The 17387-nt window shown below is 34.4% G+C and overlaps 1 protein-coding gene across 7 annotated transcripts in view; it reads left to right on the plus strand.

Annotated features, from left to right (window-relative positions):
• LOC106666176 (alpha-1,6-mannosyl-glycoprotein 2-beta-N-acetylglucosaminyltransferase) overlaps nt 1-14751 on the plus strand; it is a 188971-nt gene extending 174220 nt beyond the window's left edge. For 3 of the 7 annotated variants that reach the window (XM_014393166.2, XM_014393167.2, XM_014393168.2), the window contains 10 exons: nt 140-195; nt 951-1145; nt 8157-8338; nt 11844-12044; nt 12109-12350; nt 12434-12579; nt 12645-12805; nt 12995-13102; nt 14008-14222; nt 14276-14751. In XM_014393166.2, the coding sequence (XP_014248652.1) occupies nt 1088-1145; nt 8157-8338; nt 11844-12044; nt 12109-12350; nt 12434-12579; nt 12645-12805; nt 12995-13102; nt 14008-14222; nt 14276-14498 (1536 nt within the window). In that variant the 5' untranslated portion in view covers nt 140-195; nt 951-1087 and the 3' untranslated portion in view covers nt 14499-14751. The remainder of the gene's footprint in view (nt 1-139; nt 196-950; nt 1146-8156; nt 8339-11843; nt 12045-12108; nt 12351-12433; nt 12580-12644; nt 12806-12994; nt 13103-14007; nt 14223-14275) is intronic. The other 4 variants (XM_014393169.2, XM_014393170.2, XM_014393171.2 and 1 more) reach the window with 4 other exon arrangements.
• The last annotated feature ends 2636 nt before the right edge of the window (nt 14752-17387 follow it).

Raw genomic sequence — 17387 nt, forward strand, 5'->3', positions numbered from 1 at the left:
CCGAGCCATCTGCTCCCAAGACAATAATTATTGTTTTCTAAAGTAAGGAAATACTTTGATATATAGCATTTCGATATCTCTATTTTTATTTATTACTTTAATCGACTTGTATTGTAAAAACAACTTTTTTTTGTTTCAGAACTTGTGAGGATGGGGTCGCTGGATAAGCATCCATCTTCACTGAATCCTTCCAAGGTATGTTAAAATAATAACCTTTGGGACCAATGAACATTTTTTCTTTCAAAAGTACACAAATATTAAACAATGTTTTGGTTAACTTTCCTGTTGGCAAAACTAAACAACAAATTAAATTGTATTTTCTGCATCATGAAGATAATCTAAGGGTCTTGGATATAAGCGGACGTGCCAGAGATGCCAAGTTTAAGGTTTCCCTGGAAGACAAAAATGCTCAGCAATGACGGCCAACTTGAAACTTTAATTAAAAATAAAGCAGGGAATATTTGAGATAAGAATTTGATGGTTGGTTTTGTTTCCCATTTAAAGAATTAGGTTTGACTTACCTTTTTTATATTAGCATATTCAAAACAAACCGTTTGACAGGTTCTAGTTTAAATTAAACATACACATAAAGACATTTAAGACATAAAGATAAAAAGGACGTTGTCATACTTTCTTATTAATTTAATCAAAAAATTTGTGACGGAAAATTATTTTAGTCTATGATAGTACAGTTTGGATGCGATCATTGTGAACAAATTAACTTACTTTAAACATTTACAACGGAGAATCTTCACGTAAAAAATATCACGGTCCTTTGCCCATTCCTTGCTGACGCTGCAAAATTTGTTACACCTGTGCTCCTGAGAAATGCTTCCTCACCCTTACTTCCACCGGAAATCAGATAAGACAAAAATATTAAATTAAAAAGACTGTGTTGAATACAAACGAAAACTGATGATGATCTCTAATGTAAGCGTTTTCTGTTTTAGGCTTCAGACTCGGCCTCTTGAAGTGATGCGTGGTGAGTTGGAAACGTTTTAAAAACAAAAAGTCCCAATTTTAAAGAAGAGAATGTGCTCTTTTATGAACGTTTGTGCTCCTCCGAGGCAGCAAATGTAAAAAAATTATGACCGGAGTCTTTTATTTGGAAGATAACCTGGAGCAATTCAGAAGAAGCAGACAGCGTAAGCCTGGATTTGATTTAAATTTTCTTTCTTACTAATAATAATAGACACGACAGGTCCTTCTGGCCTAGATTTTTTCCTAACTTATCACAATGGAGACATGAACGAGCATAAAAGATATCTGTTGCATGATTTTCAATTTAACTGCTCATCATGAGCAATTTCCTTTCTGACTTGTCATCCTTGCATGTTTATTTTATTTTTGGTATTTTTGTTTATTTTTACTTCAACTATTCTAAACTTCTAGTGAGATCTGATGGATAATGAATCTGTAATTTGTACGTTTTCGAGCATGACCTTCTTTCAGTCGTGTTTCACCATTTCTCCATTTTCAGTTGTGGATTCTAAAAATTAAATTTACTACCGCAAAACCACTATATGCAAAATTACTTTATTATTTCTACAGTCAGAGAGAAAAAAACCGGACACACGTATTTTGTTTCAACCAATATGTATTTTTATTGCTACGTTAAATACAGCATACTTAATTTAATATAAACCAAATCCTAATAACCTTACCGTGAAAAAAGGCCAAGTTCCGAACCTCTCCAAAAAAAATTAGCTTATCAATGATGATATTTACACTGTGGCCAAGTCTTTTTAGTGCATAACCAGAGTGAACTCAAGAGAAAAAATACAATTTTCAGACTCTCTCCCAAAAACGCCTTCGCATCAAAGTAGTGATTTCTATATGCCAGTTTATGCATATACTTAAAACAATAAGATCATGTGTGCTCAGACAGAAGAGGTGGGTGAAGGGAAGGTAGAGAACTCAAAGGAAAAAAAGTCCCTACTCCTCACTACTCATTCAGAAACTGGCGAAGTGTTAAGCAATAAAAATAAGAGAACATTGTTGCTCATAAAAGTAGGAGTGAAGTGAGGTCGGACACAATATAGATAGATACTTATACGAGAAGTGCCATATAATTGTGATGATGAGACTACTCGCCCCCCGTCCCCTAAACCGGCACTAATTTTGCGAAAATGGCATTTTTTTTGCAAAAACTTTACTTATTCTATACAGGAGACAAACAGATGTTTGTATACATCAAGATGAAAAGAGATAAAAACATGTTTAAACTAAAAATGAAATAATAAAATTACTATTTTCTTAAATCAACAACAATAGAATAATAAGTAATAAATAAGTTGGCTCTAATAGTTACCCTAGAGAAATTCCTATTTTAGGGCTACCTGCCTCAATTTTATTAAAGAATGAACGTAAAACTTGGGGGATCAATAGAGCTTAGCTAAATTAAATAGGGAGTTGTGCCTAATTTTATTATTCGGTATGAAACTTCGGTTGCTTGAAGAGCCATTGTTTAATTTGTTTTGAAATTTTCTTAAAATTAAAGCCCTTTTTTAAGCCTTCTAGAAGTTTATAAGCCCAGATAGATCCTTCGTACAAGAAACGTTTTAACACTAGAAAGGTTTTAATTTTTTGATTACCTTTTTTACAATATAAAACCTTCCTTGTACCAAACATTATATTTCTACCCATACAGGAAGTGCCTTATAATTTTTATGGTGAGGCTACAACCTTAAGTGCTCAAATTTTTACAATGTCCTAAGCGACCTAAGCTTAATTTACGTTTTAAATTTCAAAAGCCCTAATAATTTAAATCTTTCAGATCTTTAGACTATGAGGGTTAGAAAAATATCATCCCGTTCTTCAACAAGAGCGGTTTGAAGCTGATCAACGCTTGTTGGAGGCTAGGAACGATGCCTATACCATCTCTTGTCATGTCTCATGAGGGTTCTATGGGATACATATCAGAAGAGTGCTGGCCAATTCATTGTGGTAATCCCAACGTCCTCCAAGTAATGGGTGACAACTCGAGCTGCATGGGGTCAATTTTCATGCATTAACACGAAGTTGTCCCCAATGTTACGAATGCGATTACAGCTTCAAGAATAACTTCTTCATTGTACCTTAGTGCAGTCAGAGATCCATTCTGAATGATAAATAAGTTCGATACGGATATGGACATTGATGTCACCCCACACCATAACTGATTGTATTTCAAATAACATGAAGCAAAAAGTGCTCTCCAGTCTCTCCTCACACGGTCATCTGATTGCCGCAAACCGACCGGCACTCATCTGTGAAGAGGACATCTCTCCATTGTTCAAGTGTCCAAGCGAGATGCTGATTTGCGAATGTGCAATCCTTTCTACTCGATGCCTCTGCACTAGTAGAGAATCTGATACGGGACATCTAGAGACCAGACATTCTCATAAAGCCTTCTGATGAATGTTTTAGAGCCCATCCTGACCTTACTACCAATCAAAAAATGACGCTTCCGTAGTGATCTATCTTTCGCCTTTAGCCGTCGTACATCGCGGACTACCTCGAGACCTCTGGCGACCCTGAACCGCTTTAGACCATCGTGGATGGTAGAGCGCAGAACACCCAGGACTTACATAACGGAGCGTCCATTGTTGGCCCATCTGCCCAAGCGAAATCTTTTTATAACATAAAAACACGATTTTTTAAAAAAATTACTCATATTTATTGTTTCATCAAAGAAAATAATTTAAAAAACTAATTTGACTCATTCGACAAGTTGGCTCTGGAAAAGATAAAATTGTACTTATTTTCTTTATTTTTAATCTAAAGAGTGTAAAAGGATTAGACACTTTAGATGTCTAAACAACAAGTTATTAATGATGTGTTTACGTTTTAATTTAACTATTAATGTTTATACCTAGTTATTACGGAAAATTAACAAATAAATACAAGTGTCTGGTTTTTTCTTCATAGCGTCACTGGTTCAAGAGAAATTCAGCCGGGCCATGTAAAAAGGACACCCTATATAATTAGATTTCGTTCTAACATACACATATTAGTTATACATAGTAGTTATAAAAAGTTATAAAGTATAAATTATAAAGTTATAAATAGAGTTCATCGTAACCTGATGAGACAAGCAAGGTTGACACGGACACTTCCTTTTGCGCCAAAGCCCGCGAATTTGTCCAGCATGTGGAGAAAAGTGATTCAATGTTTCACACTTTATCATTGTTGTCTCCATATAGCGAGCGAGTAAGAATGCTACCATCTATGTCAATTTGACTTTTTTTGTTCCCCAGTTCTGACTTTTGCCTACGGTCTGTTTTGTTCTATATACTGATTCACATCTTGTTTTGTGTTTACCTTTGTGCATATAAAAAGTGAATATATTTATCAGTATGAATGTATAACAGGGTCGCTGGTAGTATATTGATTACCCCATTAATCCTCAATTAGATTAGTTCTATTGGATGTGTATAAAGTGATTAAATAATATTCAGTACTCCATCAGCTTACTTGTATAAATTGGAAGACTGTATTTATTAGCGTGTCTGTTTTATGTAAGTAGTAAAGGGTATGGAGGAACACCGCCTCCTTATGAATAATATATTTAAGTTCACTAGTTTTCGTGGTCCGCTTGACCAATTAATATCTTTCAATTAATTAAGGTTTTTAGTTGAGATAAAAAATTCAGTGTCACGAGCGGGATTCGAACCCACGACCTTCGGCTAAATACGCCGCTACTCTACCACTTGAGCTATCGTGACCTCGATCCACTGGGGCATTAACTTCCCATCTCAACTCTCAAATCTTTTGAATTTTCCCTCCTTTTTGCCATTTTACATTCCCGCTCGTGACACTGACTTTTTTTATCTCAACTAAAAACCTTAATTAAATGAAAAATATATTTAAGAATGAGTAAGACAGTGATTGTCTGACTTTAAAACCTGCATGCTTTGAGGGCTTAATGACCTTGCTGTCAGTCACCGGATCTCGTTTTGTATTTCCTTTTATACATATTTAGGGTGTAGTATTCTTTAGAGTGAAAGTGTGATAAAGCCGATGAGGAAACATTAACCCCCCCAACATCGACCCTCTCACCCTCAATTATATTAGTTATATATTATGTGTAAAGGTTGATGAAGTATATCGAATTCTCCACAACCCTACTTGAGTGAATGGTGTGAAGAATGTATTTAAGAATGAGTGTCAATGTGAGTGTTACTAGCTTTAAAACCTGCATGCTTTAAGGGCTTAATGACCTTGCTGTCAGTCACCGGATCTCGTTTTGTATTTCCTTTTATGCATATTTAGGGTGTAGTATTCTTTAGAGTGAAAGTGTGATAAAGCCGATGAGGAAACATTAAGAAATCCATCGACCCTCTCACCCTCAATTATATTAGTTATATATTATGTGTAAAGGTTGATGAAGTATATCGAATTCTCCACAACCCTATTTGAGTGAATGGTGTGAAGAATGTATTTAAGAATGAGTGTCAATGAGAGTGTTACTAGCTTTAAAATCTGCATACTTTGGGGCTGAAATGGCCAATCTCTAGTTCTCGTTTTGTTTTCATTGTGTGTATATTGAGAGTGAATGTATTAATTAGTATGACTGTTTGAGTGTGAGAGGGTCGATCGCAAAACTGCCTATGTTAATTTGTTTAAGTTACCATCAGTTTACCATCATTTTTGTTTGTTTTTTTAGAGAAAAATATATTTGTTTAACTAATTCAACTTAGACAACTGAACAAACCAAAATGGCTTCTTTCATACAATAAACGAAAACTTTGTGCCTAATCCCATGTTTTCGCGTCTTTGTGGAACAAATAACGATTAAATGAATTGTTTACTGGGAAATGAAGGAAGGCCTCGTACGAAGTTTTCCCTCGGGCGACAAAGTGATTCGCATTACTAAGCCAAGATATTTGGAGAACTTAACGTAAAGTCTCTAATTCTAAGCAGAGAATCTTTCGGTTTTTCCTTTTTTTTCTCTTGGGAGACTTAATATAGGATTTCCCATCTTCATTCCAACTAGATTTTCCCTTTTTACGACTTTACGCTGGATAAACGACCGCATAAAGCCACGGTTAATGTTAAAAGTTATTTATATTGTCAAGAAGTCCCAGAAGTGCTGTGTCTCTCTTGCTTGGTGAATTAACTAGTCTTCTACGCGAAGCCTTTATGAATTAATAAACTAATTAGTCCTAGCCTAAACTCATATCACTTGTAAAATTGCTTCTAAAATTAAGCATCAGCTAAATAGCAAAATACATTTTTTCCTTATCATTTAATCTACTTTTTATAAGCGTATCCATATTTTTAATGTTAATTAACAAACGTTAGAATGTGCATAAAGCGTAAAAGCATACAGCTTTAGCAGAAATGAGATTTGCATTACTTATTACTTCAATTTTACGAGCCAACATGAGAAGTTGTTTTCGCTAAGAACTCATGTATTTTTATTTCTGTTTGAAATTAAAAATTACTCGTAACAGCCCGCATTCCAGGTTGATAAATATAGGGGACAAAACACCCGTATGTTTTTAAAAAAACTTCGTGGAATGTCGAAAGTCGTGTATTTCAATAATTTGGTGTCCATTTCAACTATGCAAACTGACATTTTATCGGTTTTAATCTACACTTACGATAAAGCCATGACAAGCTTTATCCTACTCGTTTACGATAATCCTGGTCCGACGATTTTTGAGTCATTTTGGTCGAAATCTCGAGCTCTCCATTGATGGTGAATTCTGGGGGCCGTAGCCTGGGCCGATAAAACAGAGCAAGTATTAAAAAGAAAAAAGCTCGCAAAGATGCAAAGACTTGCGTGCATCTGTATAACGGGAGCAATGATAACATGTCCCACAGTTAGTATTGAAAAAATACTGGGATTAATCCCCCTGCATCACATGATAATGAGGACATTACAGGACATTACAAACTATTATTAGTATCATTAAAGAGAAACCGCCAACAGTAATAAAACTAAAATGGAGAGACAGCAACAAAATAATGTAGGAACATCCGATACTCATTGTTCCAAGAGACGACACGAACAGGATGTTTGAATTTAATCAAAACTTTCAAATAAACCTAAGTACCAAAAAAGTATGGGAACGAGAGGAAAACACCTCCTTTAAGAATGGCACCATCTTTTGGTACACAGATGGATCTAGAACACAATAAGGTACAAGGGTAGGAGTATTCGGTCGTGGAACCAAATGCTCAGAACCACTGGGAAAACACACCAGCATCTTCCAAGCTGAAGTCCATGTAATCGAGAGATATACTCAATTCAACTTTACAAAAGGATACAAAAACAAGAACATAGCTATCATGTCATATAGCTAAGCAGCTATGAAAGCACTAAGCTCAAATATCATTAGTTCAAAGATGGTGTTGAACTGCAAAACCAAATTAAACTTATTAGGTACGCAGAACAAAGTCAGCCTCTGCTGGGTCCCAAGACACATCGGAGTAGAAGGCAACGAGAAAGCAGACACCCTTGCAAGGCAAGGAGCTGCTACATCGCTGACAGGACCTGAACCCTTCTGTGGCATAGGAACCCACACTATCAATGAGTACATCAGATAGAAGGACAAAAAGAAAATGAAGGAACAATGGAATTCACTCATTGGACACAAACAATACAAGAATCTCCTAACAAATTGCGGAAGGAAAGAAGATACAGAAGGTGTCAAAGGAAGCAGGAAAAACTGCGAATCCTAACAGGAAACCCCAAGTTTAATGGACATTTAAAGAAGATTGGAATAATCCAAGACGGCAGATTCTGCAAAGAGGCAGAGAAGACACCAAAACACCAACAGTGGTGCTACACTTGCCCGCAGGAGGAGGTGCTTTGGGAGTGCAATGTGACTATAGAAGAGATTCAACCATTGAAACAGGGCTTACTAATCAAGTTCCTTGATGAAATAGGACTCACCGGTGTGCTTTAGGCAAAGAAGGGGGGATACAATAGCTCTTAAAGGACGCAGTATATTACACCCCGACCAATACGTCTACATCTACATCTACGATTGGGCGGACCAGGATGATAAAACAAACCTAACGATCATGTCGAAGATCTCAACTACATCTCATAACTTGAGAGTTTAAAACGTTTATTTATTTATTTTTCTTATTTTTTTATTTTTTTATATATATTTTTTGTCAAATAAGACTCAACACACTTAACTACGCGAACATTGTTACAGCAGTTGTCCGTGTAAGGGTGACAGTTGTTGGTAGGAGAAGATTCCCATGCCTGAGAACTCTACTTCTCATATTCGCTATGTTCTTCCTCTGCCTCCAACTCCACGTCTCCAATCTGACGGGGAGGGAGTCTTCCACAGAGCCCGTCAACGACTCCGCAGTCATCCTCAGCATGGTGCCGCAGGTACGTACTGTCATAGTTACTATTTATAGCATAAAACAAGTCCTTAAAAACAAAATTATTATTTAGAATCCGAAGAAAAGATAAATTTCCCCATGTTTTGATTCAATACAGGAAAAATAACAAAGCGCGAAAGCAGCAGTTGAAGAAGTCCAATGGAAGGTACAATGTAACATGTTTAGTTCAGACATAACTATATAGAATTTTACAGCGTAAATGAAAACAAAATGGGAAAAAACAGAAAATAGAAACAAAAGGAACTATTCATTAGTAGTCACTCCTATATATTAGCAATCACTTTCACTTACTCCTCAGTCCTCGGGGATGATTATTTGGGAGGGTGCGGGATGAAAGGTTTCTGACAAGAGGGTTTATGTGACTGGATAATTGTTTGTGAAACTTCTTGCAGCGGTTTTCACTACTTCAAGGATATATTGGATCCCAAGGTCATTGTGAATCGTAAGTTTGGATACATAGAAAGGAGCATTGACGATGGTTCGAAGGATTTTTGATTGTAAGGATTATATAAGTGGGAGGTTGGAACTTTTTGTTGAATCCTAAAATTCAATGTCCAAACATGCTTCAAAATAGTTATATAAATGAGTCGTTTACTTTGTAAAGTCAGTTTCGACTGTTTATCCAGCGATCTTTTGAGAAGTGGAGATTGGTAGAGGGGATGTTAGGTCTTGTTCAATAGTTCAAGTTGGGATCATTCAGGTCATAGTGAGGAGTGAAAAAGCTGGATAGATAGGAGGCAAATAAGTCTCTTCGTTGGACGATGCCCAAGAGTCATTATCTCGGCAAATGTATTCACATAGTTGATTTGAGGAAGTAGAACGACGAAATAAACATATCAAAAACCGGAAAGTTTCAACTTAAAAAAAAATATTTATTTAGAAATCGTGAGATGCGGTCTGGTGTGATGTAGGTTTCAGAAAAACATTTTCTTTATCGTGCCAACGTTCGATCTTTATTGAGATCATCTTCAGGGCTCAAAGTGTTTGTCTTCTGTGTAATTGTGCCATTCTTGCGTGTCGTGTCACCACACATTAAAAAAAATGGCGAAACCAGGGCTTATTCACAAGAATTTTGGAGTTTAGAATCATCAAAAAAAAGTTCGGTCCACAAATCCGTAACTCACCAACCGTGGGTCCCCTTTTTATTTTTAATTTTTTTTTTTATAATTCCCATCCACCGCCCCGCCGTACCTGAGGGAGACCCCATACCGGCGGACCTTGGCCACTAGACTGACTGATTTTCTTGTATGGGGGAAAATAGAAGCATAACGCCTTCCTTATGCCTCGCTCTAAACGAGGGGCATGAGGAAGGTTAGGGGTATATATTTTTAATCTCTGTATTACTTAAATTGACCTAATCTAATAGGTCTCCCCCTTGCTGGTTACTCCTTTTCGCACAGTAATATCATACAATCATTACATAAAATTGCAAAATTAAAATTATAAAAACTATATAAAATTACAAAACAATATAAATATACTAATTTAAGCAATAAAGAACAATCACAGTTTTAGGTACTATATAACAATGTTAACTTATTTTTAAAGAAGTAACCAGCCCGGAATTATCTGTACTAAGGTTACACACTTAAATATATCACAGTTTAATCACAGGTGGTTTAGAAAGTTTTTTTGGACCGTGGGTCCCCTTGTAAATATTACCAAGATCGGCGAGATGCCAGTATCGCACATAAGACGTTTTTCATGTTAACAGTCCCGGCGCACGGGGAATTTTGAATTGTATACATTTTTCAGAAGAAGTGACATCAATTTATCGAAGATCCCAGAGGAAATCCTTCCCCGAATGTGATGGTCCCATGCGAAATCGGAATAAATCCTATGACCCGGGTACCCATGGAGGCAGGATCCGGGCCTAAATCTTATTTCAGGAGATTACACTAACCCCTCGGCCACCCCGTCCGCTTTCACTGACTTTGTTCGTACTTTCCACTCTTCCACCCCCACAGCCGGATTCGTCACAAAGGACAAACGCTCAACACAGGGCCTAGATACGAATTCAATCGGCCTTTTGCCGACCGTCTCGACCCTAGAATAAAAAATCCTTTCTTTAACTAAATGTTACAATCAATATTAATTTAACGAAAGTAAACTCGAGTTTTATAAAACAATAAAAGTTTAATAATGCACCTTATCGCTGTCAGACATTAATTGCTGCCTCATTCAATTTTATTTGATTATAAATATTTGTGTTATCTGTTATTAATATATTTGATGTTGTTTGTGCTATTCGAAAACTCAACGTAAAAACACAACAAGATCAATGAAAAATTATTATTTTTAATATGTAGTTTTTTCTCTCTATTCTGAAACGTGCCAAAAGAATATTTTAAAAAGGTTTACTTCAATTTTTCTGAAATTATTTGTTGGTATTTCCTTTCTGCAATAATAATTTAACTGTATAATTCTTTTATTTAAAAAAGTTGAGAAATTCGATTTATGACCATTTTTATTCTATTTCATTTGTTATTTATTTTTCTATGCATAAATTGGTTAAAGATTTCTCTTCCTTATAAGAATTAACCTAATAGCGACATTGTAACAGTACCTAAGTTTATTTATTTACGTTTTTTTACATCAACTTAATCTATCTATCTGTGTTTCTTACGTTTTATTCTCTCTCACTCTCCTCTCTCTCACTCTCTCTCTCTCTCACTCTCTCACTCCCTCTCTTACTCTCCCTCCTCTCTATCACTCTCTCCTCTCTCTCACTCTTTCTCTCTCTCCTCTCTCACTCTCTCCTCACTCACTCTATCTCCTCTCTCACTCTCTCTCCTCTCTCATTCTCTCTCTCTCATTCTCTCTCTCTCATTCTCTCTCTCTCACTCTCACTCACTCACTCACTCGCTCGCTCACTCACCTCCTTCACACCTATTTTCTTCTTATCCTCTCTTTCTGCCTCATGCTAACTTTCTTTTGCTAACTAATAAAAGTTTTGTCATTATTCTTCATAAAAATTAAAATTATTACTTATTAATTAAGTAAAGAAAGCAAATATAAATCATCAAATGCGATAGATGATGTAATAGATGTATCCACTGGCTGATATATTTATTATATTTAGAAAAAAAATTGTTTTACGTACTTTATGCATATACATTTATATGTACATAAGCATTACTTTAGCACTGTTTTCGACCTGTGTACGTGTGTTGGGTTGATGGCGGAATATTTATAAAAGACCCCATCGACCCCCAATTAGATTCGTTTGTTATTCTTTGCAGGTAGATGGAGGAATAATGAGTACTTCATCTACCAAATAGAATTAATGCAATGTATATAGGTGTGTATGTATTTATTTGTGTGAGTGCGTATTAAGTGTGTTGTTATATTTCGCATGTGCTTGGGGCTGAAATAACAAAGCTGACGGATGCCCCTTTAATTTGTATGTTGAAACCATAAACATTAAAAACCTAAAAAAAAGATAACATTAACATTCAGTTTGTTTAATGCTTTGTTTTCTCGCTTCCTAGGTTCTTCATAAATTTTTAAATGCTAAACCGAGAAATATAAGCAACCTAGCAAATGGCACATTCGGGAACCAGACGGATTATAAGAACATACCGATACCAGAGATACTACGAAATATTTATAAATACAATAATGCACAAACTGTTCACAACGAAGATATATTTGGACCAATACAGAACGACACTCTAATCATCGTTATTCAGGTATGCTTTGAGTAATTAAATTTTAACAAGTTTCTCTTTTATATATGTTTTTTTAATGATCCAGATACATACAAGAATAGTTTATCTAAGGCATCTGATAGTATCTTTGGCACAAGCAAGGGACATAGATACTACACTCATCGTCTTCTCTCACGACTACTACGACCCAGAGGCAAATGAGTTGGTCCAGTCAGTGGACTTTGCAAGGGTCATGCAAGTTTTCTACCCGTACTCTATTCAGACTCATCCCAACACTTTTCCTGGACAGTCTAAAGGAGATTGCCCTCGAGATATTAACTATCAACAGTAAATATTTTTTCACATCTGAATTTTTAAACTTCTTGAGGAAATCATTCTTACATGTCTTATTAATTAAATTTATATTTCAGTGCCCAAATTTTAAAATGCACTAATGCTGATCACCCAGACTTGTATGGACACTACAGGGAAGCGAAATTCACTCAAACAAAACATCATTGGTGGTGGAAGGCAAACAGAGTTTTTGATCAGCTTGAAGTAACGAGGAACCATACAGGTATTTAATTAATTGATAATACTTAATATTTTTATTGTTGTTAATTTTAAATTGGAAAAATCTAGGGCTTGTACTGTTTCTTGAAGAAGACCATTATGTGGCAGAGGACTTCATTTACATCCTGAGGCAAATGCAAGGTGCCTGCAATGTGGCATGTCCACAATGCAACATCCTCTCTCTTGGAACGTACCTCAAGACTTACAACTATTACGGTCACACAAAACAGGTAAATGCAATATTTCATGAAAACATAAACAATTACAATATAAATTAAACACAAAATCCAAAAAATTGCTTGCCTTGCTATTGAAGCACGCTTTCACTGCTTCTTGTTCTCAATTTTTTTTGTTTCAACGCGTTTAATTACTTACATTTTGAAAACAAAACCGAATTTGTCATTTTTTTACGGGATCAGAAAGAGGCACTGCGTGCTCTCAAACGACACCAGGCACTCTCAGCTGCAGCTGTTCCGCCTTCGTGGGGCTTCCACATCTTACCATCACTCTATCAGCACTATCATAAGGTATAGAATCAACAATGTTAAAGTCAGTGCTTGCTATTCTCATAAACGTTTCCTGTTTTTGTTTTGGGTTAATGCAAATACTAAATTTATGCATTTGAAACTAAATAGGGCATGTATTTTTTGATAAATTATAATATTTATGATTGAATGTTTTAGTTTATATATAATAAAAATTCAAACTTGTTCTTACAGTTTTATTCGCTTGTTTTACCTCCAGAAAACTAAGATTTTTATTGTCCATTTTTGTAGTTCTATTGTTCTGTTATGCCATTTATAAAATAGTTTTCATTTCTTCTGTTATTTAGATATTTTAGTTAAAATAATTAATTTAGTTTAATAATGTTTTTTATTTTTAATTGTTTCTATGTTTACGACCCTCATTTTTCAACATTTTGTTCTGAAATTCTCCTTTCCATACTTTTTGTCCCTGCTAGGTGATTCACTCAACAGAAAAACCTTTCCTAAATATAAAAATTTAACTCCTACAGATAACTTAAGTCCATGTAGTGTGTGTATGTACTTTGAACTTATGTACCACCACATAACCAATTGCAAGCATTGATTTTCCTGATATAATTATTAAAGTATGGTAATATATGTGCATTAGGCGTCAGTCAATACTAATTGATCAACTGTCGCTCCGCTTGATTTAAAAAAAAAAGAAGTAAAGTGCTACATTTTGTTAAACTATAATAAATGTATGAATTTAGAGGCATGTAAATTTATTTAAGCCATTATAAAAAAGTGCAAACCTTTCTTAATTACTTATTTAAGTTTTGTACATATAATAAATAACAAAGAAGTAAGAATTTAGTTCATGTTTGTTTTCCTTGTTTCTTTATTGCTTTGCACACTCAGTCGAACATCTTCTTCAGTATATTTGAATTGAATTTATATTTTTTCAGGCCGAGGTAACTCCTTGGGTAAGCAGTAAACACAACATGGGGATGGCGTTCAACAGATCCGTATGGAGTGAGCTGAGAAGATGTGCTCAGCACTTCTGCTCCTACGATGATTACAACTGGGACTGGAGCCTTCAACAAGTATCACTGCAGTGCTTGAGGGTCAAGCTTACTGCAATGGTCATGCGAGGACCAAGAGTCTTCCATATTGGAGAATGGTAAATTAAAACAAAAGAAAAAAAAATCAATAGGTTTAACTTAAATCTTTCAGCGGAGTCCATCACAAGAAAAATAACTGCGAGAGCACTGCTGTGATATCAAAGGTTCAGAAAGTACTGGCGAACGCATCCCGCCACCTCTTTCCGTCTCACCTCACAGTCACTTTCACGACAGTGTCGAAAAAGAACAAGCTCAGGAAAGGCAACGGGGGATGGGGAGACGTACGAGACCACCAGCTTTGCATGAACATGACACTCCCGGTTAATCATAGTTAGCCCAAGTAGCCCACGCTTCACAGCCCGCGTATCAGAGACGGGTTTTGAAGTGTGGCATGCTGAAACAGTTTTTTGAGTCAAACATTCCTCAAAGGCTTTTTTATTTCCTTTATCGAAGAAATGTCGCAACAGGAAAATTTGCTTTTGAAAATAATTTAACGTGTTATTCGGCAAAAAAAAAAAAAAAAAAGAATAAAACTATCATAGTATTAAGTACCAACAAATCATATAGAACAAACTTAGTTGCAAGTAGTAAAAAAATTATAAAATATTTTTGAACATGAAATCTTGCAAATTCTTATTAAGAAATATAAAATGTAGGTTATGTTAATTTAAACAATATATACACATTTAAATTTTTTTTAAATTAAAATAAAAGCAATCCTTTTACTCAGAGGGTGTAGCACTTGAAAATAAATCTTTAACACTTTTGCTACAAGTTATACTTAGTGTATAAACAATATATTTATGTGCAGTATAGTTATTTATTCTAATTTTGAAACCCAGAGTATATTTATAATAATACTATTCTTTTAAACAATATATTAAGTGTATAAACAAACCAACTGCTTTGCAAGAAAGGACGGTTTGACAAACAGTTTATAGAAAACTTTTTTCATTAATTTTATGCAAGAAAAAATTAAATCTTATTTCATTCCAAGTATTATTCTTCAACCAATTTTAGATTAGATAATAGTAAAACATCCCTTCGTAGTTAAAACGCTTTGTAGTTTGGAAATACAACGTATTGTTCTCCGATACTTTCTGGTTATAAAATTACTTTTTGTATGTAAATTTACATTTTTCTTTCTTCCGATATATTTTCCTGTTGCAACCTTCTCAACTTGACAAAGTGTCGGTATTCTAAAGCATTTGTTTAGTATTTATATTTTTTCTTATAATCATTAAATTCCTCATTATTGGATGTAAGAACTGTTGACGGTTTTATATATATTATTGTACCCTAGTGTTTTTTCCCAATGAGATAAGCATTGAAATTTCAAAAAATGTCAAATTACATTCCTCATACATTTTTCAGAGTTATTATAAAATGATTCCATGCGTTGGTTTTTTTTGGTTTTTTTTTTTAAAGTTTGTGAAATTGAGCAACTATGATGTAGATTTTGTCCAATATCTCTGTTCCTCTTGTAAAAAAAATGCATATATATTTTTATAAAATAATTTATGTCCAAACATGTTTTGACATTTCAGAATCAAACTAAATGTTCAGATGTAAAAAAAATCTCTTGTAATATTTCTTGTAAATCATATTGTACATACATATAAATTATAAATATACATATATTCTAGTCGGAATTTTGATTTTTCTTTGTTGTCATATTTATTATAATATATAACAGCGTATACAAATTCTTTTTATTGTTATTGTAGACTGTTTATTTATTCAAATTCAAAAAAATTTAAGTAAATTTTTTAGATGTGAAATACCAGAAAAAAGAAAGATAATTAAACTCTATAAAATATAATGTTTTAATTTTACATTTCTCATGTTAAACCAATATTTATAAAAATTGTTACTGTTTTTCTCTTCTTTAATTGAAATGAATGTTAATTATTTATTGAATTTGTTGTATTGAAATTGTTATAAAGACAAGAAAATAAATTGTGATTGATCAGTGGTTTGTAATGAAATCCCTAGTTTAAATACATAAAATTTATTGTTCAAGTATAATTAGTTGGCCAAGGACAATCACTTTAAGTTTGTGGCTCACTCACCCAGGCCTGAGGTAACATTGCCAGCATACTTCCTCTGCTGAAACTTCTTTTTCTGGTCGTCAGGCACATCAGTTAAAAGCAACCAATCAAGAGAACAGAAAAAATATTTTTTTAACAATGGTAGATATTGTATTTACATAAAGTGAAGAGGAATTAAGTTTCTCACTGGGCGACCGGTTTTAATTTACCTACCTGCACGATGCCACCCTTGCCAGGAAAAACATAGTTAACATTTAACATGGTCTATCAGCCATGACAGAGAACATTCCATATTTTTAATCAAAACCAGCAACCCATTTACACAAAAATGATTGGTGGATTTGCTTAACTTAACATCCACCAAGAAAAAAACGATAAATCTGATTTTTTTTAATTCAGCCCGGAGTACCAAAATCGGTTACAGTCCAGGATAAAACTTACTGTGAAACTAAAATAAGTCATTTAAAAAAATAGTATACTTACCTTAACACCCATCATGATTCGGTTCACTCGCCCCCTGAGAAAAACACCAGCATGCTTCCACTGCTGAAAAGTTGAAACCCGTTTTATTTATTTTTTTATCCTTGGGTACATCAACTTAAGTCTCAGAGACAGACAACAAGATACTAAACTTTAAGAGATCTTTGGGGCTTTTACTAAGATAAAGCATATATGAGGAGTACTAATAATAATGTCAACTATACATCCGTCAGTAAACCAGCATGTTTTTTTTATGCTTGGTCATCTCATCATTCTAGTCTTTCTGTCCTCAATAATTATTTCTGCCAATATTTTGGAATTTCATCAACATCAGTGATGGTTCTTCCTATGTAATTCTCCAGGTTGATAGATAATTAAGCTACAGGCTCATTCATCTCACAGACTTCATTCAAATATTTCTTAACAATTTGTAATGTTTTCAGACTCATTTAGATAAAAATGAATGAAATGAAAATGCTTTCTATAAAATTGTAGATTTCATTTGTGTAATAATAATAATACCATTTACCACGTGGCCACCAGTCAATAATAAAACAGCATGGTTTTTTTTCTAATTAACCTCCCAAATCATTTAAAAATATAAAATATCAAGCTTGATCCTCTCATAATTCTAATCCTTCTGTCCTCAAGGATTGTCTGCCAATATTTTGGCATTTCAGCATCATAAGTGAT

The sequence above is a fragment of the Cimex lectularius genome, unplaced genomic scaffold, assembly GCF_000648675.2.
Source record: "Cimex lectularius strain Harlan isolate CLEC.00 unplaced genomic scaffold, Clec_2.1 scaffold165, whole genome shotgun sequence".
NCBI classification, from domain to species: domain Eukaryota; kingdom Metazoa; phylum Arthropoda; class Insecta; order Hemiptera; family Cimicidae; genus Cimex; species Cimex lectularius.